At 41.0% G+C, this 23,542-nt stretch overlaps 1 protein-coding gene across 4 annotated transcripts in view; it reads right to left on the bottom strand.

The window, feature by feature from the left end:
- Nucleotides 1-23,542, bottom strand: part of LOC139762358 (bumetanide-sensitive sodium-(potassium)-chloride cotransporter-like) — a 170,196-nt gene that overhangs the window by 67,989 nt on the left and 78,665 nt on the right. For all 4 annotated transcript variants that reach the window (XM_071687127.1, XM_071687123.1, XM_071687124.1 and 1 more), the window contains exons 2-6: nt 14,249-14,332; nt 13,995-14,070; nt 11,740-11,835; nt 7,872-7,999; nt 4,155-4,286 (exon numbers count right to left, since the gene is read on the bottom strand). In XM_071687127.1, coding sequence (XP_071543228.1) covers nt 4,155-4,286; nt 7,872-7,999; nt 11,740-11,835; nt 13,995-14,070; nt 14,249-14,332 — 516 coding nt within the window. The remainder of the gene's footprint in view (nt 1-4,154; nt 4,287-7,871; nt 8,000-11,739; nt 11,836-13,994; nt 14,071-14,248; nt 14,333-23,542) is intronic.

The raw sequence follows: 23,542 nt of genomic DNA, 5'->3' as shown, positions 1-23,542 counted from the left end.
TCACATCCACTTGTTCAACTGGCATGCTGCAGTTTGCTTGTCTGTGACTTGACATCTTAGGTATTGTTCCTATGACAATTCCTGCCCTTATTGAAGTCTGATGTGTAGCTTTTTCAATTTTTATATTTTTTTTCTTTCATACTATTCGCCATTTCCCGCGTTAGCGAGGTAGCGTTAAGAACAGAGGACTGGGCCTTTGAGGGGATATCCTCACCTACAGGGCATTAATCATAAGCACCTTGTACAAATTTTGAAGAAGAGCTAAGTCTGGAAACACCAACTATGCCAATGGTTGCATTATGGTAGTAATCAAGTGAGGATTTCAACAATATTGATGTGAGGTGCTGGGTATTAATGATGTGTAATTTGAATGTGAGATAGGAAAATATGGCATTTGATGGTATAACTAGGGGGATGGGGTACCACTGATGTGAATGAAAAATGGTGAATAGCTTGAGAGTTATATGATGAAGGACTGGTGTTAGCATACACCTGGCTTTAAGAAAGGGATATATCTATATATTTTATTTTATTTCTATTATACTTTGTCGCTGTCTCCCGCATTAGCGAGGTAGCACAAAGAAACAGACGAAAGAATGGCCCAACCCACCCACATACACATGTATATAAATACAGTCCACACACGCACATATACATACCTATACATCTCAACGTACACATATATATACACACACAGACATATACATATAAACACATGTACATAATTCATAGTCTGCCCTTATTCATTCCCATCGCCACCCCACCACACATGAAATAATGAGGTAGTTTGATCAAGTAAGTAATGAAAGGGTAAGAGAGATGTGTGGTGATAAAAAGTGTGGTTGAGTGAGCAGAAGAGGGTGTACTGAAATGGTTTGGTCACATGGAGAGAATGAGTGAGGAAAGATTGATTAAGAGGATATATGTGTCAGAGGTGGAGGGAACGAGAAGAAGTGGGAGACCAAATTGGAGGTGGAAAGATGGAGTGAAAAAGATTTTGAGTGATCGGGGCCTGAACATGCAGGAGGGTGAAAGGCGTGCAAGAAATAGAGTGAATTGGAACGATGTGGCATACCGGGGTCGACGTGCTGTCAATGGATTGAACCAGGGCATGTGAAGCTTCTGGGGTAAACCATGGAAAGTTTTGTGGGGCCTGGATGTGGAAAGGGAGCTGTGGTTTTGGTGCATTATACATGACAACTAGAGACTGAGTGAACGAATGTGGCCTATGTTGTCTTTTCCTAGCGCTACCTTGCGCACATGCGGGGGGAGGGGGTTGTCATTTCATGTGTGGCAGAGTGGCGACAGGAAAGAATAAGGGCAGACAGTATGAATTATGTACAAGTGTATATATGTATATGTCTGTGTGTGTATATATATGTATATGTTGAGATGTATAGGTATGTATATGTGCGTGTGTGGACGTGTATGTGGGTGGGTTGGGCCATTCTTTCATCTGTTTCCTTGCACTATCTCGCTAACGCGGGGGACAGCGACAAGGTATAATAAAAAAATATAAATAAATATATATATATATCAAATGTATGTGGCCGAGATGGTAATCAGGTATTACTGGATTATGAACTAAGTAATAGGTGTGCAAAAGAAAGACTTGGATGTGAACATGCTGAGAGGGGCAGCTAAATGGGATGTATGATCATTAGTTTGTGGAAGTGAGGGTAATGGTTCATAAAGGCTTTTGAAAAAGAGGAAATGATAAGATTTGAGAAGATAGTGGTGAAAGTAAATGAGCTTGCAAGAGATACCCAGACAGATAAGTGCAAAATGGCAAAAGGTGAGAGTAAATGAAGCTAAGGGAATGGACAAGGAATAGGAGATATTTATGGAAACATTGTTCACTTGTCTGAGAGGAATATGTGGCATGCATTCAGAATGCATGAGAGATAGGGTAGTGAAAGATGAGATCACAGAGTAAGTTTCTAGTGAAAGAGATAAGAGAGGTACATAAGTGTTTCTTGCAGGGAAGGAGTGCAAGTACTTGGAAGACGTACAATGTGTTCCTCAGGGTTCTGTCCTGTCACCTATTCTCTTTCTTCTCTCAATAAATTATTTTCCTTCTTCTAACCCTATCAGCTCTTAGCTGATGATTCCACTTTGCATAATTCAAGTCGCTTTTTATTCCTCCTCCCTTTCATACTCGTTCTCTTTTCCCTCCTGATCATATTTTCTTTAACAATTTGGACCTGTGCAGCATTTCAGATTGGAGAGGTAGAAACCTTGTAAAATCTAACAGTTAAAATGTAATTTTTCTCTATATCTCTTACTAAGAATCATTTGTTTCCCCTGTTCAGTTTCAAAACGCCACAAATCACCCTGCAATATTACTGACATACTGGGCATAACCATATCCTCCAGTCTGTCCTGGAAACCCCATACAATCAACATCACAATGCCTACTTCGCACATGCTGGGGGGTGGTGTACATATACCATTATCATCTTTCTTGTTGGCAGCTGTTTCACATCTCCAGGGGTTTCATTGTCCTAAGAATGGAGTACTGCTCACACATCATGGTTGGCTCATCCTCCACATTTCTATAAACTAGTATCAACAGCCTTCCATCTCATTGATTCTCCTTGCATGACTTCACTTCAACCTTCCCTCTCTGTATGCCATAACACTGCCACTTTCTCTCTAGTCTATGGGTATAATTTTGATCACTGTCTATATGTATTCCTAGCCTCAAGGTTTGGATCCATGGCATGCATTTGGCTGCTGCTTCCCAGAGCTTCTGTTTGGAGATTGGCCACTTGAGGATTGGCTGTTGCCTCCTTCCCTCGAAGAGAAAAGCCTTGGAATTCTCTTACCTCCTCTGTCTTTTCCTATCCGTATAACCTTTCTCCCTTTAAACATCAGGTTTACAAACACTTGCAGAGCTGATTAATTTCCTCAATGTCTCTCTAACAATTTTACTTCACATGAAATTAAATTGATTGGGACATGTAATTTGCCCATGCCGTGTCAGTCACTTTAAAAAAAGTGTTTTGAGAGAGAGAGAGAGAGAGAGAGAGAGAGAGAGAGAGAGAGAGAAATACAAGGATACATTCACTCATTCTGCAGCAGGGGCTCCTCACTCCTTACCTATAAGAAAACCTTACAGTACTTTTTTACTGTCTTTCTGCTCTTATAATACTGATGAATGATTTTCAGATCTCTTCTTCTATCACAAACAGCATCAAAAGGACCCAATAGTATGTTGCTATTTGAATTCCTTTGTATAACTTTAGTGTTTACTGAAGTGGTTCGAACATATGGAGAGAATGCGAGTCTACAAGTAAGGTTTCAAGATGTAATGGCAAGGTTGGGTCCACCATCTAGACATCTATTTGCACATCATTCCTTCCCAAAAAACAAGGTCTGGTTGACCTAGAAAGACCAGTAAGGCAACTGATATCCTGAAGCATGAAGTGTTGAAAAACCCATCCCTATAAAATACACACTCCCTTCTGCCTCAAGTAGAGTTATGCCATCAGAGAGACTGTGCACACTTTATACACCCAACACAATAAAACACTGATCATCAAATATTCATTCTATAAACAGCCACATATCAAACTCTAAACCTTGTTCTTTAACTGCAGTCCATCATGTTAAAGGTCCTGAAAAATTTATTACAATTGTGAGGACTGGTTACCAATGAGTTACATGTAGTTAATAACATCAATTTAATAAAGATGAAAATTCTACACACATCAGAATATTCAACACTTTTTGCCTGATATTTACTGTTCATGGGTCTGGTTACAGCAAAAGAATCAATTAATCATGCCAAGACTTTACATAACAGCCTGTCTCATACAGTGCCAAAAATGTCAAATGAATACCATATAGATAACTCAACATTACTTTTATTACACAAACAAATCATTCATACACCATACTGGACAAACAACATGTCTTCATTAGTACCTTTGTGGTTTAACATACCTTGGGAAACTATAGTATCCTAACTGATATCAAATAAAGAAATATCATTTAGGGTAGCTGGGCAGCAACTCTACCCCTGCCCTTTGCCAGCCTTCAAGGCTGGAGTTAATTCCCAGAAAGAGTGAATGCCTATATGCACTGGATCCACCCAGTGTAAAAGGAAATGGAGTATTGAAGTATGAGCTACAGTTTGCTAGAAAACTTACCCTAGTAACCCAGTCCATACCAACTATAGCCAAGCCAAGCACAGCAATCAGTGTAATGGTGCCTACAATGCGAGTGTCATTAGTTCCACCATCAACAATTAGTGCACCATTGAAGTAATATTTCAGCAAATCCTGTTAACAGAGAAAAGCTATTAGAGAGAGAGACACTGGAGAATTCTGTAGGAAGATGGTTAAACAATACATAAGTATGAAACACATCAATGAGCACTTAAAATGCAAACTTCTTGTCTCTAAATTCCTTCTATGAGGTGATACTAACATCAACACTTCTAAGTATGAACAGATGTAAAAAAAACTGATACAATACTAACAGCCTCAGCCTGTTCTTATCATCATTATTTAATTATCATGATTATCATCATTATAGTTATTACTATTATCATCATTACTGTCAGGCATCTTTCCAAGTATGATTAGAGTTACTTTAACAGCCAACTTCAGCCTATCATTATCACTATTACTATCATTATCATTATCATTATCATTATCATTATTATTATTATTCTTTTTCTTTTTCTTTCAAACTATTCGCCATTTCCCGCATTAGCGAGGTAGCGTTAAGAACAGAGGACTGGGCCTTTGAGGGAATACCCTCACCTGGCCCAATTCTCTGTTCCTTCTTTTGGAAAATTAAAAAAAAAACGAGAGGGGAGGATTTCCAGCCCCCCGCTCCCTCCCCTTTTAGTCGCCTTCTACGACACGCAGGGAATACGTGGGAAGTACTCTTAATCCCCTATCCCCAGGGATTATTATTATTATTATTATTATTATCATTTTTATATCCCTGGGGATAGGGGAGAAAGAATACTTCCAACATATTCCCTGCGTGTTGTAAAAGGAAACTAAAAGGGGAGGGAGTAAGGGGCTGAAAATCCCCTCCAGTTTTTACTTTTCTAAAAGAAGGAATGGGGGGAGTGAGGATTTTCCCTCTTTGGCTCAGTCCTCAGCTCTTAACGCTACCTCACTAACACAGGAGATGGCAAGTATATATGTATGAAAAAATTACTATTATCATTATCACTATTATTACAATTATCACTACTGTTGTTATCATCAGCATGTCCTAAAAGGAATCTAAACATGGTGGGAGCAAGGAGGCCAGAAATCCTCCCCTCCTATTTCAATTCCTGAAAGTGTGAACAGAAGGGGCCAAATAAGTAAGGAGTGATCCTCTTCCTTGAAAAATAAGGTTGGGATGTCTCAATGTGTGTGAATGTAAACAAGATGACAATAAGGGAATAAGGAAGAGACAGGTAGCATGTTTGGGGAGAGTGAGACTAAGCAGAAAGGGGTTGGGGAAGAATGGCTAGGGCATATTCACAGGATGAAATTTGGAATTAGTATTAAAACAACAGAAAAGGAATGGGTGGCACTTTTACTGATGAAGCAGTTGTGGGAATGTCTTAAAGGGTGCACAGATGTGCTATACATAGTGATATGGGTGAGAATGAAAGTGGAACATAAGATGTGGGTGACTTGTCAGTGCCTATCACTTGACAGCGAGAGTAGTGGGGAAGAGAGGAGTCTGTTAGGAACTGAATGAATTTGTTAGCAATTCTGATGCATGGGATCAAGTATTAGTGATGGGATATTTGAGAACAAAAGTGGGTGATGGTGCAGCTGATGGTATAATATGGGGGCATGTGGTACCTGGTAAAATGGTGAACAGCTTAATGAAAAAGGATTGGTGAGTGGGAATACCTGGTTTAAAAAAGGTTCATACATAATATATATGGGTGAGTAAGCATCATTGGATTATGTACCAATTAATAGGCACAGGAAGACTAGACTGTCGGATTTGAATGTGCTGTAAGGTGGAGATGAGTGTGAAAGTTTGTGGGGGCTTTAGGAAAAAAAGGAAATGACATTGGTTGGAAGGGGGTGGTGAAACCAAGTAAACTTGGTGCAGGGATCCCAAGAGAGACTGAGTGATGAATGGCATATGGTTAGAGTAAATGAAACAGGGAATGAAGGGTATTTAAGAAGATACTGCTCACATGTGCAAGTGAAGTGTATGGCATGAGAAAGAGGGGATGTGGGTGTATGAGAATGGGCAGTGAGTGGTTGGACAAGAAAGTTAAGTTGCTAGTAAAAGAAGAAAGAGAAATGTGAATGATTGGGAGATGTACATGAAAAAGCAACAGGAGGTTAAAAGGAGGATATATGGGCTGAAATAAAGGACTAATGAGAGATGGGTTGAGAGAGCATTAACAAACTCCAAAAAGAAAAAGAAAATTTTTTTGGTGAACAAAGTGAGAACAAAAGAATGAATGGACACATCAGTAAGGGAAGCAAATAAGAAACTAGTAACAAACGAAGCAGATATGCAAATAAGAAACTGGTAAAAAACAAAGCAGATATGAAGGGATGGAATGATTATTTTGAAGAACTTCGTTAAACATGTTAGATCACAGGATGGCGGATGGGTAGTGTTTATGAAGTGGAGATATGTGTACTGATAGAGTCATGGCTAATGGTTTACTGAAAAGAGAAGGTGGTGACAACCCTGCGTTAATTTAGATGTGGCAAAACAGCTGGAGTAAGAGGACTGCAGTTGAATTTCTCAAGAGAGGGAGTAACAGTGTTTGTTGATTGGATAGTATGGATTCTTAAAATATGTATGGCTATACATGAGCTGCCTGATGACTGGCAGAATGCCTACAAAGTACCACTATATAAAGGAAAGGGAGAAAATGAATGGTCAAACTGCAGAGGTGTAAGTCTCTTCAGTATGCCTAGTAAATTGTACTGTGAGAAGGTGGTTGAGGGGCTGGTGGTAAACAAGGAGCATCAGACTAAGGAGTATTGTGGTAGGAGTGGTAAAGGATGTGAAGATCAGGTGTATGCTATGAGGAATTTGCATGAAAAACACTTAAGAAACAGACAGATTTGTAAGTAGCATTTATGGATCTCAATATCATACAACACAGTTAACAGATACCTTGTAAACGTGCTACTGAATGTATGGAGAAGAAGAAAAGCCTCTAGAAACAGCGAAGAATTTTTATCAAGAGAGTAAAGTATGAGTGAAAGTTAGAAAAAGAGGAAAGTGAGAGGTTCCACATGAAGGCAGGTCTGCATCAAGTATGCGTGATGTCACCATGGCTTACAAATGGAGTGCTGAGGGAGGTAAACATGAGTATCTTGGAGAAAGAAGCGAGTTTACCGAATGCTGAGGTTAAGGAAGTCACGAAGGAGAGTCAGCTGCTACTTGCAGATGACACAGCTTTAGTGGGAGTCCCTAGTGAGAAACTGTAGATGCTAGTGTATGGGTTTGGGAGAGTGAGAAATAAGGAAGTTGAGAACTAATCTACTTCAAATAAGTTTTATGAATATCAAGTGAGATTTAATTTACAGATACATTTTAAAGACTTAAGCTTCATTTTGATATCAGATTACCATTTTTCTTTTTGTTCTGAAACCAGCTAAGAATCCTAAATGAAGCTATTTGCACATGCAGTATATAATAAGTGGCTTAAATCTTTAAAGACTATTCAAAATTAATGTTGAAATACTGCATACCCACAAAAAATGAAAATATAACTAGGTAGCAAAATTACTAGTCATTGGTTTTCCTTTGAGCCATAGTCCAGTGGGTACCCTGATAGTTCAATAAACCATGGAGTAGCCATATTACACTGCGTTTAGCTTTACATTCTCAGAATTATTTAAGTACCTAATTTATGCTACCCTTACCTGTAGAGAATCACAGAAACCAATGATATATGTTGCTGAAGCAATAGAGTTGGCTACTGTGAACATGAGTCCAATAGAGCCACCAAATTCTGGTCCAAGTGACCGGGATATCATGTAGTACACACCACCTGACAAAAGTTACAATTCAGTTAAAGGCTTTTATGATGCTACCAAAAACAAAATTGATGTCTAAATAGTTTAAGGATATTGTGCTGATAGATAAAAACTGTGTGTGTCTCTGACATAATCTGTGCATGAAATTTTCCTTTGAACTGAACATAGGATTCAAGTTGAATGTTAAAGGGGCATTTCTGAGAAAGATTAATCAAGAAACATATGTGCTGAGATAAATAGTGAATGCTGTCAGCTTTCTATGAAATGATTATATACTCATGTGAATGATGGCACTAAAAAAGGACATCTGTAAATATATATATATTATTTTATATTTATTATACTTTGTCGCTGTCTCCCGCGTTTGCGAGGTAGCGCAAGGAAACAGACGAAAGAAATGGCCCAACCCCCCCCATACACATGTATATACATACGTCCACACACGCAAATATACATACCTACACAGCTTTCCATGGTTTACCCCAGACGCTTCACGTGCCTTGATTCAATCCACTGACAGCACGTCAACCCCGGTATACCACATCGCTCCAATTCACTCTATTCCTTGCCATCCTTTCACCCTCCTGCATATTCAGGCCCCGATCACACAAAATCTTTTTCACTCCATCTTTCCACCTCCAATTTGGTCTCCCTCTTCTCCTCGTTCCCTCCACCTCCAACACATATATCCTCTTGGTCAATCTTTCCTCACTCATTCTCTCCATGTGCCCAAACCACTTCAAAACACCCTCTTCTGCTCTCTCAACCACGCTCTTTTTATTTCCACACATCTCTCTTACCCTTACGTTACTCACTCGATCAAACCACCTCACACCACACATTGTCCTCAAACATCTCATTTCCAGCACATCCATCCTCCTGCGCACAACTCTATCCATAGCCCACGCCTCGCAACCATACAACATTGTTGGAACCACTATTCCTTCAAACATACCCATTTTTGCTTTCCGAGATAATGTTCTCGACTTCCACACATTCTTCAAGGCCCCCAGAATTTTCGCCCCGTCCCCCACCCTATGATCCACTTCCGCTTCCATGGTTCCATCCGCTGCCAGATCCACTCCCAGATATCTAAAACACTTCACTTCCTCCAGTTTTTCTCCATTCAAACTCACCTCCCAATTGACTTGACCCTCAACCCTACTGTACCTAATAACCTTGCTCTTATTCACATTTACTCTTAACTTTCTTCTTCCACACACTTTACCAAACTCAGTCACCAGCTTCTGCAGTTTCTCACATGAATCAGCCACCAGCGCTGTATCATCAGCGAACAACAACTGACTCACTTCCCAAGCTCTCTCATCCCCAACAGACTTCATACTTGCCCCTCTTTCCAAAACTCTTGCATTTACCTCCCTAACAACCCCATCCATAAACAAATTAAACAACCATGGAGACATCACACACCCCTGCCGCAAACCTACATTCACTGAGAACCAATCACTTTCCTCTCTTCCTACACGTACACATGCCTTACATCCTCGATAAAAACTTTTCACTGCTTCTAACAACTTGCCTCCCACACCATATATTCTTAATACCTTCCACAGAGCATCTCTATCAACTCTATCATATGCCTTCTCCAGATCCATAAATGCTACATACAAATCCATTTGCTTTTCTAAGTATTTCTCACATACATTCTTCAAAGCAAACACCTGATCCACACATCCTCTACCACTTCTGAAACCACACTGCTCTTCCCCAGTCTGATGCTCTGTACATGCCTTCACCCTCTCAATCAATACCCTCCCATATAATTTACCAGGAATACTCAACAAACTTATACCTCTGTAATTTGAGCACTCACTCTTATCCCCCTTGCCCTTGTACAATGGCACCATGCGCGCATTCCGCCAATCCTCAGGCACCTCACCATGAGTCATACATACATTAAATAACCTTACCAACCAGTCAATAATACAGTCACCCCCTTTTTTAATAAATTCCACTGCAATACCATCCAAACCTGCTGTCTTGCCGGCTTTCATCTTCCACAAAGCTTTTACTACCTCTTCTCTGTTTACCAAATCATTTTCCCCAACCCTCTCACTTTGCACACCACCTCGACCAAAACACCCTATATCTGCCACTCTATCATCAAACACATTCAACAAACCCTGCCACATATGAAATAACAACCCCCTCCCCCCTCATGTGCGCGAGGTAGCGCTAGGAAGACAACAAAGGCCACATTCATTCACACTCAGTCTCTAGCTGTCATGTAATAAAGCACCGAAACCACAGCTCCCTTTCCACATCCAGGCCCCACACAACTTTCCATGGTTTATCCCAGATGCTTCACATGCCCTGGTTCAATCCATTGACAGCACATCGACCCCGGTATACCACATCGTTCCAATTCACTCTATTCCTTGCACGCCTTTCACTCTCCTGCATGTTCAGGCCCCAATCACTCAAAATCCTTTTCACTCCATCTTTCCACCTCCAATTTGGTCTCCCACTTTTCCTCATTCCTTCCACCTCTGACACATATATCCTCTTGGTCAATCTTTCCTCACTCATTCTCTCCATGTGACCAAACCATTTCAAAACACCCTCTTCTCCTCTCTCAACCACACTCTTTTTATTACCACACATCTCTCTTACCCTATTATTACTTAATCACCACCTCACACCACATATTGTCCTCAAACATCTCATTTCCAGCACATCCACCCTCCTCTGCACAACTCTATCCATAGCCCACGCCTCGCAACCATACAACATTGTTGGAGCCACTATTCCTTTAAACATACCCATTTTTGCTTTCCGAGATAATGTTCTCAACTTCCACACATTTATCAAGGCTCCCAGAATTCTCGCCCCCCTCCCCTACCCTATGATTCACTTCCGCTTTCATGGTTCCATCCGCTGCCAGATCCACTCCCAGATATCTAAAACACTTCATTTCCTCCAGTTTTTCTCCATTCAAACTTACCTCCCAATTGACTTGACCCTCAACCCTACTGTACCTAATAACCTTGCTCTCATTCACAATTACTCTCAACTTTCTTCTTTCACACACTTTACCAAACTCAGTCACCAGCTTATGCAGTTTCTCACATGAATCAGCCACCAGCACTGTATCATCAGCGAACAACAACTGACTTCCCAGGCTCTCCCATCCACAACAGACTGCATACTTGCCCCTCTTTCCAAAACCGTTACATTCACCTCCCTAACAACCCCATCCATAAACAAATTAAACAACCATGACAGCTTCAGCACACTGCATACTATAAATTGGAATTATGAACGACATGACTTCATCATGATGACACATATATCGTCTTCGTCAACCTCTGCTCACTCATTCTCTTTTAATGTCCAGACCATTTCAGCGCACCCTCTTCAGCTTATTCAACCACCCTCTTCTTATTCCCACACTTCTCTCTTGCCCTTTTATTACTTACAATGAAACTACCTCATACCACAAACTGTCTTCAAACATTCAATTTCCAACACTAGGGACTTGGGTCCTATCCCTAAAATATTTCATTATGTATATGCAAATGTTCCAAAATCTGAGTAAAAAGAAAAAAAATCCAAAATACATCTGGTCCCAGGCATTTTGGATAAGGGATACTCAACCAGTATATCTTCTACTTCAAATAATGGACACTGGACATTAAGAGAGAATGTAAGCATGTCAAAACTGTCCATGTAAAACTTTTACCGGTTGGATAAAGTTGTCAAAAATAGTGCAATGTTTTTATAGTATACGTACCTGCTTGTATTCGGCCATTGGTGGCAACAGCAGACATGGACAGAGTGGTGAATGTGGTGACTACGTTTGCCAAAACAACAATGACAAGAGAATAAACTGCAACAAAAAATTGTGTATTATAATAAACATACAAGTTATCAGAGAACAATACTGTATCATATATTCTATGCCAACCTAAGCGATAGAAAATTTTTCAAAAGAAAAAATCCCCCCGATAACTGATCTTTGCTGTACAAAGCACCCAAAATATTTATGTACATCAATGTGAACAGTTAAAGAAAGAATGTTCACACTATTGAAATAATCTATCACACTATCACACCTTTGTATTTTGTTCAGTAGAAGTTATCTAAAGTAGTCCTTACTTATTAAAGAGTACGAATTACAAAAACATGCAGTTATAAGTTAACTACAGTATGAACTAAGAGAAAGATTTCACCTACTGTATGCTGTAGTTTTTTTCACTGCCCAAGCCAAGAAGTTAAGAGGAAGTACTTGTATGTTTTCCTTCAGTTTACTGAGAGATGGTAAAGTCATAATATTTCATTCAAATTAAAGGAAGGGAATAGGACTATACTTTGTATTACAGTTCTGCTTGGGCAAGTCAGTACAAGCTACAGAAGTATCTTAGGGATCAGAAGTAGGTACGAGGAAACACTGTACATGTAAATAAATGGTAGGTGTTTGTGTTTGAATAATGGTGGTTGCAGAACAACATTCAGCTGAATATTTGAAGGAATGGACGATAAAATATTTGATAATGCAGAAATAAAGAAAACTGCTGGCTTATGGAAAAACTTAAATCAGGATATATCACATATAGAAGGCGAAACCTAATAACTTTAAAGAAACTCATACCTACAATAAAAGATATAATATATGGGATAAAAGTGGCTATCATGGATTTTTTAAAGTAGGATGTAACATTAACAGGAAGACAGGAAAAATTCATAATGGCAGTACAATACGAAACACTATAATGAAAGCATTAAAATGATGATTCAGGCAGCTGAGAAAAGTAATATCATACTGTACACATGTGCTGTCAGAAGACAGCAAAGCTTGCCCTCACAACAAAACATAAGACACTATCATTTCTTACTGTCAATCCAAACAGCTATGACAATGATATCATTTGCTACAATGGGGGTGTAGAACAACCTTCTGCACTCATGCACTTGCGAGCCCTTAGAGAAAAGGGTTTCCTTTTCCTTTCCCTTCATCCACAAAAATTTTTGTCAGCATCTGAGGTATTTACCATGCCAAATCTCCTCCAGACTGTGTACTATACTTTGTCAAACTTGCTTTCATAGCTGCATTTCTATCTTACATACAGTATTCCTATGAGTCCACATACAGTATACTGACTTCCTTTGTTCTTCCATTACACCTATGATTCTATATCCCCCCCTAACCCATATACCTACGGTATATACTACCTAATTTATGAATCTTTCTAAAATTCAGTATTTCCACATACCATGCCAAGCCAAATACTTCCTCTTCAATTTTTTAACTAAATGATTTTTCACACAACTTATCTATATGCTCTACAAGGGTTTCACTTTCATCTCAAGAAATTTTAGTGCCACAGAAAAAACTAATGTAAAACTAATAATATTATACCAGAGTTTGACATTATAGTTTTAGGGCAGGATGAAATTAAAAAGGAAATAAAAGAAGCAGGTCACTATCTCCTGTGTTAGCAAGGTAGTGCAATGAAACAGACGAAAGAATGGCCCAACCCACCCACATACACATATATATACATACACGTCCACACACGCACATATGTTCTTTTGGATGCAGAAAGACAGCTACAATAGTCACTGCGGGTGGAGGATAGTGTCTGGTTAACTGAATCAGAAAAGGGAGATGGGTACAACAGTAGGTCAATGATACAGTGTGTTACAGAATATTCAGAGTATGTGCAATTTAAAGTAACATTCTTGTATTTGAAAGAGGTGGGCAGTCACAGGTGTAATATCGTTTTGAATGGTAAAGAATAACTGGCAAATCTACCTTAGTGTGGAAGTAATGACAAGATAAATCAGTATTGTTATATGAAGCTGGAAGAGGTCCTCTAAAAAGTAAAAATGAAGGCATACTGAAAACTATGGTGAATGGAAATACATCGATCACTCAACTTTTCAAGCATTTCTAAACACTCATGACAATGAAGTCCCTGTTATTCAATCACCACGCTAACTTTATCAATAAACATATCTCTTACTGGTAATGAGAAATCAACTTACTGAGGCCAGCCTGTCCAACCATCCAAGACACTCTTAAGAAGAGCATTACACCCCAGATGTTGAGGAGACATCGCATCTGTTGATGTCCAAGATATCTATCATACTATTCACAAAAGTACTCAAGTAATTGATACATAATATACCTTTATACAAAACATATGTTCACTACTGCAAATTACACTATACAACAGTAACCAATGACTTATCAAAATATGTATTTCAAACTGAGAAGACAAAACAAAAGAAAAACTTACATAGACACCTTCGAGCCATCCAAACTTTATCACTTTTCCTCGAAGATTTTTTGCCCCTGCATCTGGATCTACACCTGCGTGTCTCTGTAGGGAAAAGAAAGATCATCAGATCTCCTAATTAAAACCAATTATCATTATAATCCACCATCACATATGTCAATCCTCAACAGCATTCCTCATTGCTATCCTTCAGTTGACAAATAGCTCTTGTTAATAAACATTACTGAAACATATGTATTACTATTTCTTTTTAATCTAATTATAACTAATCTGTCTTTTAAGTCTCACATTCATTTTCTGGGCAAGTTATTCAGAAATGCAAAAACAGAAACAGTGTTCTCAGCAATGTTTCAAAAACTGTTATATGGAAATTTCAGTCACTAGAGATGCAATTATACTCGATTTCTATTTTGGAAACACCTCTACATCCACAGCCTTGCCTGGGACCAAACTGCTTACTTTCTATCAGGCTATTTGAGAACACAGCCCACAAGCCTATGACAACTTCAGAAACTGAATGACCATCAACATTGTGTAGCTAATAATCCAATGGATTTTTTCTTTGACACAGAGTGAGCTGTGTTTCTGACATTTGCTAGCCATAAAGGGCTGGAAAGTCTTAAGACATAGTTGTTAACACCAATTTCTCTTTCTTATTCTTAAAGTTCCCTTGCTTTTCATTAGTTACCATTTTTCAAAATCTTCCCAAATCTAAATTTCCAAGAAAAAATAATTCAAGAAATATGTGCTGACTAAATAGTTTTATTTGGATGATTAATTCATCTGGGTGTGAGGTCTACTGGATGTCCAGTGGACTGGAGCTACAATGGGCTGAGTTCAGAGGGTTATGGGTCTGCTGTATAATGTACCTGGACAGCTAAATACCTGAACATACATGTATGTGGTGAGCACAGCATATATGTGTGTGGGGATGAAATGAAGGGAGTATGGTGCATCAGAAAATATGGTAGATGTATATTTGGACACGGCAGATGCATCCCTTCAGAATATTGTACCCTATGTTGATCTCAGTGACTCTTCTACATTTGCAGCTTGGTTTCAGAATCTGCTGCATCCTTATAACTCTAATCAGCCAAGTTGTTTGTGACCACAGCCCACTAACCTAAAGACCCCCTAGATCTTGGATGAACAAGTATTTCTTGTTGATACTTGTCCAAGGAGTTTCTTATGTGATCCTGATCCACACATCTGTCTATAATGTTTCTGGGACTACAAACACCACAAGTCTTCACCAACACTACTACAACTACACCACAGTTATACATCGATCGTTCTACAACGACCAAAAACATCATGAAACACCACCTATACTGCTACAACCACAACCACCACCAATCTGACATAAACTACCCAAAACCATTAATAAAGCATCACCAACCTGCCCACCACAACTATAATCAACCATCACTGCAACTATACCAACCATCCTAAAAAACAACACATACAGCTACAATCACCAACCATCGTTTATATAACCATAACCAAAGCTTTCGACAACCAACGCCGTTAACTCCTACTTGAGCTCCAGTCACCACCAACCATCAACAGTGCCACAACTACCACAACCTATTGCGAAAACCATTATAACAACCATCAACGGATCATTGCAGCCGCCGCCACCTACACATCACAACTGCTAACATCATCGGCATCAAAACTGTCCAGGCTATGAGCATCGCATTTGCCAATCATCGTCAATGACACTTTCAATAGCACTACAACCACCATCACCACAACCGCTTGTCTCAAATGCATCCAGCGGAAACAACACCATTGTCACAAGTGCCTCGAGATATTAACCACCGGCACTGCTCGCATTCCTCACTGCCATCACTGCACCATCATGAGCTGGGGTAAGCAATGTGTGTATGGGGGGATGGGCAGATGGTGCTGCCGTAAGCCATAGTCCCTTAGATAGAGGGCGTGTTTGTGGTGGGTTATTTTGGGCAGTGGGAGGAAGGTTAGGGATGCTGCCTTATGTCATTGGCAAGGACGGCTCACCGAAGCCTTCCTCTAAGTCCCGAAGTACAATACTTGCCCTTCTTACAAACCACATCTGCAACACTGTCATGTTGTTACAAAAGTTATAATTAGTTAATGCTGTTAATGTCACACCGTCTGGTAATGCTCTTGGTGATGCTGTCACACCAGTCATGCCGTTACTAAAGTTATAATTACTGCTAATGTTGTTCATGTCACCGACTGCCGATGCTATTACTGTCACACTGACTACTGATGTTCTTGGTGACACACAGACTGCTGATGCACCTGATGTCACACTGACTGATGATCTTGTTTAGGTTAACATGATATCACACATTACCAGCCGACGCAGTTGATACTGACTGCTGATGCTAATGATGTCACTGACTGCTGATTCCTGATGATGATACTGATGTCATAATGGCTGCTGATGCTACTGATGTCACTGACTGCTAATGCTATTGATGTCATACTTCTGATGCTACTGAAATCACAGTGCGTGACGATGATGTCGAGGTTACTGATTGACCGCTTATGTCACAATGATGGCTGATGGCAATGATGTCATACCGACTGCTGATGCTAATGTCTCACTGACTGCTGATGGTAATGGTGCCATAGTGACATCAGTAGCATTAGCAGTCAGCATGGCACCAGTATCAACAGCGTCAGCAAGCAATGTGTGATATCATTAGCATATGTAGCCAGAGTGACGTCAACAGCACCATCATTCAGTGTCATATCAGACGCTGATGCTGTCACACTGCCTGATGATGTCATAATAACCGCTGATGCTCATGACGTCACAATGAATGCTAATAATGTTACCCTGACGGTTGAAGTTGATGTCACACTATCTGCTACTATACTGATATCACAACGCCTGTTGATGCTCTCGATGTCACTTTGACTGCTGGTGCTAATGTTGCCGAGCACTGGGGCATGTCACAGAAAACCTCATCCCATTTGAAGACAGCTCCTATAACCTCCGTCCTTTGCTCACTTCTACTAAGGATATCTTCTCTCCAGTGGAGAAGTCTACCACTTATTCCTGCCTATAGATAGATACAGCTTCTTAGTCCACCTCCAATATGCGACAGCGTCAAAGGCCTCACTACCCAGGGGACAGGAGGGAGTAAGGGAGGGTCTCGCTACTTCCATAACCATCATGACTGCTTCTTCGTTCTTATCAGTATACAATCAGTCTGGGTTCTGCACTTCCACGGAGGACTGTTTGCTAAGAAATTCACTATCCTCTCTCTCCCCTACGGTATGTTTAACCAACAGGCACTGCTTGAACGAGTCATTCATCACTGTTTCATAAAATTCGTGGGTGTCCCTCAGTGAGAGAGAGAGAGAGAGAGAGAGAGAGAGAGAGAGAGAGAGAGAGAGAGAGAGAGAGAGAGAGAGAGAGAGAGCCCATCTCCGCCCCGCGTCTTCTCACCCCTTCATATTTTCTGTCCCTCCTTGCAGACCTGACCTACCTTGGGTCAGTAGTTCACGCTACAGCTCCTTACCATTACTGCTCATTATGGTTGGCCTACCAGAGCCAGGAGTGGGAGCGTTGTTCATTCCACTAGCATCGTCCGATTCCTTACATTTTTTTCGCCTGCCTCTCTCTCTCTCTCTCTCTCTCTCTCTCTCTCTCTCTAGAGGGAAGGTGGAAGATGGCGTGATGAGGTAACCATCTCCTACATTCCTGTGGAAACTACTACAAGTCTCAACATCCCCGCCAGTTCTTGAGAAATAGAATGAGCTGCCAAGGGAAGGGAACCAAACAGGAAGTTGTGCAAGTAAGAGAGGAGGGGCAGAGAGCACAGGTTGGGGCGGAGGACATAAACTAAGATGAAGTATTACGTGATGGTAACGGCAAATGTGCGTAACAATGAACACTGGCGGTGGACTGCAGCCCGAAGTAAAGAGAACCCGCGAATGTGTGTACAGCACTGGAAAATTCAAGTGCTTCATAGAAATGTTTTCCAAATGGTCCTTCAAAGTGTAAATTTCCCCTCCCATATATGCATGTAGACACACCCAAACACGGGAAGAAAAAATAAAGTCGACGAACTGTCTGTGAGCAATAATCCGAATAACTTTCACAAACACAAATGAGGAAATATTCAGCAGAAGCTGTTCATATCCTAAATAAGGCCAAAACTAGAATACTCTTCTTAATTCAGATAACAGCACCTGATGATGCACAAAGAGCTAACAGAGAAGGTCCAAAGGATGGCAATAAAGGCTGTGTTGGAATTAAGTGAGCCGCATTAAAGGGAAAGGCGAGAGGCCTTGAATTTGTTTATCAAGGAGAGGAGAGTGTGGGGTGGCCTAATCACGTCTTCAAGTTTTCAAAACCGATTCATGACGCAGACTGTGAACATTCTTCGAAAAATGCAAAAACAGAACAACCACAGGAACAAAATGAAATTGAGTAAGAAACTTGTAAGAAAAGGTGTGAAGAAGTATTTCTTATGGTATAAGACTAATGGGTGGATGGAACATAATGAATGATGAAACTGTACATGCAGACGTAGAAGTTTAAGGATCAAGAGATGAGGCCCTACGAGTGCAGAAAGCCCTTCCCGTAAAGTACAACTACGCAATTACAAACACTTACACATGGGATTCCATGGTGTAGTAGTTAGCGTCACCATGAGCCCTCCCGGAGTCGGGCCTGCATGGGTTCGAAACCTTGGCGCGGCAGTCGGCCTACACCAAAGCAAAATATTCATCCTCCCCTTGAGAATGGTAGACAGGAGGGTACCTGACACACACACACACACACACACACATATATATATATATATATATATATATATATATATATATATATATATATATATATATATATATATTCTAAAGACGTCAACAAGAGCGTAAAACTCTCTCCCCGTAACACACAAATAGTAATCACAAAACACACACATACGACTCAGGTGTTGAAAAGGCTTGGCTCCAATGATGTTAATTTCGTGCTGTTAATCTGTCAAACCACGGCTCTGCCATTATACCCAGACCTAACAAAACGTGAGATCACTTCATACACCAGCCAGTCAAGTCTTACGTAATAAACACAAGCCGGCAGCATACGGTACTTGGACTTCACTTATTTTTTATCGTTTGACTTCTCAGGTTTTCCTACAGCTTGACTTCTCAAGGTTTAATCATCGCCTGAATTTCCCCTTTAGGCACAGTGATATACTAGGTACGGGTTTACTTAATGAGTCCAACTAGCTGAGCATGCTCATCTGTCCATGGCCAGTTTCCGCACCTGCGCCAACAGATCTTCCCACCGTAAACTGCACAGCTGTGGCACACATGACCACGTTTACTATCATAACATTTGTAGCGTCCTAATCCACGTTTACTATTCTAACATCTGTAGTGTACAGGCCCACACTTTACTATCTCAACAGCTATAGCGTACACGCCCACGTTTGATTTCTTAACAGCTGTAATACAAGTGGAATGTCTAATAGCGATGAATGAGGGTCTAGCGTGTCGTGGCGTAAATGTGAGTCACACATGTCATCACTCTAGCTCACAATGACCAAGGTGTAGCGTGCCGGGGGCAAGTGTGAGTGACCTGTCATCACCCCAGGGTGTGGCGGAGGCCAGTGTAAGGTGCACAGGCCATCATCCTTCTCGCAATGGGGGAGGTGTATTGTGTAGGGTGCCAGGTGCTAGTGTGAACTGCATATGTCATCACCGCACCACACACTAGCGTGAGTTTAGTGTGTACTGCGCCAGGGGTCAGTGTGACCTGCAAATCATGTCAACCCTCTTCACAATGGTCAGGGTGACATCACACTTCACCTATGTTGACCAGTTCTTCACTGCCCTAAACTACCACACCCCTTTGCAAACCTCCCACTGCCAACACCCCAACGCCGCTGACAACTACCACCACTACTGCTGGCCTTCCACCACTGCTGATAACCCCTATCACCGCTGCCAACCTCTTACTACCGCTGCAAACCCACTACCGCTCCCACACCCACCCTTCACCATTTCTGCCAACCTCCCAGCATCGCTGCCAACCTACAACCATGTTCGTGACTCACCACAACTTTACGCTACATTTGCCGTTGCCAATTACGCCACCCAGTGGATACCACAGCTGTGGGCTCCCTATACCTAATCACCAACGTAAATATAAACTCAATTTGCGATATTTTCTCTAATGTGTCTTAGAGATAAGCTACGTATGGTAAGGTATTCCCGTGTTGTAAGGCAAGGAAGGTTCGCTATCCCGTGATGTTAGGTAAGGTAAGGTAAGCTAACTCGTAATGTAAGGTAAGGTACGGTAAGGTACCAATCTCATAAAGTAATACCGTAATGTAAGGTGGTGGTAAGGTTCGCTATTCCGTCATGTAAGGTAAATAAGGTAAACCACCCCGTGATGTAAGGTAAATAAGGTAAACAACTCCAAGATATAAGGTAAATAAGGTAAGCCCCGTGCTGTACGGTAAGATACACTATCTCGTGATGTTGAGGCAAAGCGAGGTAACGCAACACCACTCCGTGATGTAAGGTAAGCTAGGCTACCCCGTCATGTAGGGTAAGGTACACTACCAATGATGAAATAAAGGAGATGCGATTCACGTCGACTGTTGTCCAGATTTTCTTCTCAGTTTCTCAAATCAAAGAAAGAAAGAAAATCACAGATCCCCTCTTGGTGCTTTTCACAACGTTTTTATCGTCCATTTTAATGGCCACAGACTGAGCGTAATTTTACGACCTGTCCGTGTCCCAAGTGAGCAATTTCACTAAATTCGGCGGCATACCATTAAAAAGTCCATTACACTGTGATGCAAAGTATATATATATATATATATATATATATATATATATATATATATATATATATATATATATATATATATATATATATATATTCGACAAAAATCATAAGTAAATTTAGATCATTAAGAGGCAGACGGTAATCTCCTCTAAAACAATAGTGTCAAAAGTACAATATGTTCAAACTCGAAAGGCTTAAAAGAAACACTCTACAGAAATCAGATTGTTACTTCCGACAAATACCTCTCTTTAATCCTCGTGACCCGTGCAAGAGTCAGGTCAAGGGTCAAGCCCTACACGCTCCAGGGGTCGTACTGTGGTAGATGGTCTTGTCGTCATGCTTAAGGGGATATGTAAACAGTACGGGTTGACTCAAAAGATACCCAAAGGCATCACTGCAAGTTCCAACCAAACCCATGACATCCCAACAGCGATATATTCATAGACCATAATTAAACAGAAAACGGCGTTGCCATTTTCTGAACAAAGAACCCGGAAGTGAGCCACTGTATATGCTACACAAAGCAATCCTTGTTCCTTCATCAACATTTGTTTCCTGCATTATTTGGGCCAACAATAAAAAAAAACTAGCAGGAACACTAACTAAAAATAAATAACTATAAAATAAGCACCCCATTTATCTGAAACCCCTCACTTGTATCTGTTGAGGAACAATACGTTTAGAGTTTATCATCCTGGAAATATGAACTGGAGCAAAACAAGGACCCCGAGTGTTTATGTTTCAATGGGAAAATTCCTTCCTTTTCACAAAAATCTTGAGAAAAAAAATCTCGAATTCTCTTTATAGATATGGACATCTGTCGATAATCAGATATTTTCTATGGTCCAAGTTCTTCAAAAACCAGTAAAGTTACGCAAAGTATATAACTTCAACTAACATTTCAAACTGGTCTTTTCACTTCCACCAGATATGTCTGGAACAACTAAGATGCGATATTACTGCACGGCTTGGCCAGTTGAGGTGTGGTAATACTACGAGACTTGGAGAGCTGAGCTGTGGTATTACTGCGAGACTTGGAGAGCTGAGCTGTGGTATTTCTCCGAGACTTGGCCAGCTGAGCTGTGGTATTATTGCATGGCTTGGCCAGCTAAGCTGTGGTATTACTGCAAGACTTGGCCACCTGGGTTGTGGAGTTACTGCAAGACTTGGACGGCTGAGCCATGGTAATACTGTGAGGCTTGGACACAGTGGTTGCATTTAAGTGTATAATTAGTCAACCCCTTGAGCCCCATAGTAAGACCCTTAAGCACGACGGTACAACCCAAAGATTCGTGTGATGGCCTGGCCTTTGACCTTACCCTCAGTGATTTAGGCCGAAGACTCTCAAAGGTCGTGGCGTCCTAAGCCTGGTATATATATATACATAGGCTTAGGTACCTTCGTGCTCAAAGATCGTACCGTCGTGCTCAAAGTACCGTCGTAAGCAATGCATCAACACTTTCCTTCACATACCGTGGACAATGCCGTACTGCCTGTCACCTCTCCAGCACTATACGTCATTCGTGACATCTGTCTCACTCTGAATTCGCTGACTACACTTTCTACGAAGTTTTCCCGATACCTCATCGATACGTGATACAGAACGTATTTCACCGTTTAAGGTGAGCCAGCTACAACCCATCATCTACAACAAGCAAGGTTTAATACAATTCGAGACAATATTTCATAAAGAGACTCTTTAACTACTTAGTCGTGTTTCTGTCACTTTGTCCACGATCTTGTGAGGAACGGAGTGGAACTATGCTACTCCTTATTACCCTCATCAGGAATTATCAGTCTGAAAATTTTCTTTTCTTTGTAGCAAATATACAAGGGCTGCACCGTGCAGCAGCAAGTGGCCAACCCCAGCTGCAGCAAATGGCTGACCACCACAGCTGCAACAAGTGGCTGACTCCGGCTGCAGCAAGTGGCTGAATCCAGCCGCAACAAGTGGCCGACCCCCGCTGAAGAAAGTGGCCTACCCCAACTGAAGTGGCCTACTCCAGTGAAGCAAGTGGCTGACCCCAAGCTGTAACAAGTGGCCTATCCCAGCTGCAGCAAGTGGCTGACCCAAGCTATAATAAGTGGCCGACCCCAGCTACCATAAAATAGTTACGAAGGCTTCACTCTGGCGCCATACAGCGACCGACCTGAAGTGACACACAATTGCCTTTATTGTCGGCAAGTGTCCCCCGACGTCTGAGGAGACGTGGGGCTGCTTCTTGAGATGATGGTGGTGGTGGCGGGGGTAGGTGTGGGGCTCATGGCGTGGGGAGTGGTGACCAGTGGCACAAGAACGTTACCATAGATCCTCCTCGGCCATGTGTGTCACGGTCGGCTACATAATGAGGATAACTGGTTTAAAGTTGTAAATCTATTTTCATGTCCAAGGCTATAGTCATGGACAAAGTCCTCATCCAAGCCAGGCCTTAAATAAAACATAAAAATAGGCTAAAGAAAAAGGAAATTATTGAAAGGAAAAGAAG

This window comes from Panulirus ornatus, chromosome 43, assembly GCF_036320965.1.
Source record: "Panulirus ornatus isolate Po-2019 chromosome 43, ASM3632096v1, whole genome shotgun sequence".
Classification (NCBI taxonomy): domain Eukaryota; kingdom Metazoa; phylum Arthropoda; class Malacostraca; order Decapoda; family Palinuridae; genus Panulirus; species Panulirus ornatus.
Note: the sequence above shows the minus strand (reverse complement) of the source record. Positions and strands in the feature narration are given on the sequence as shown.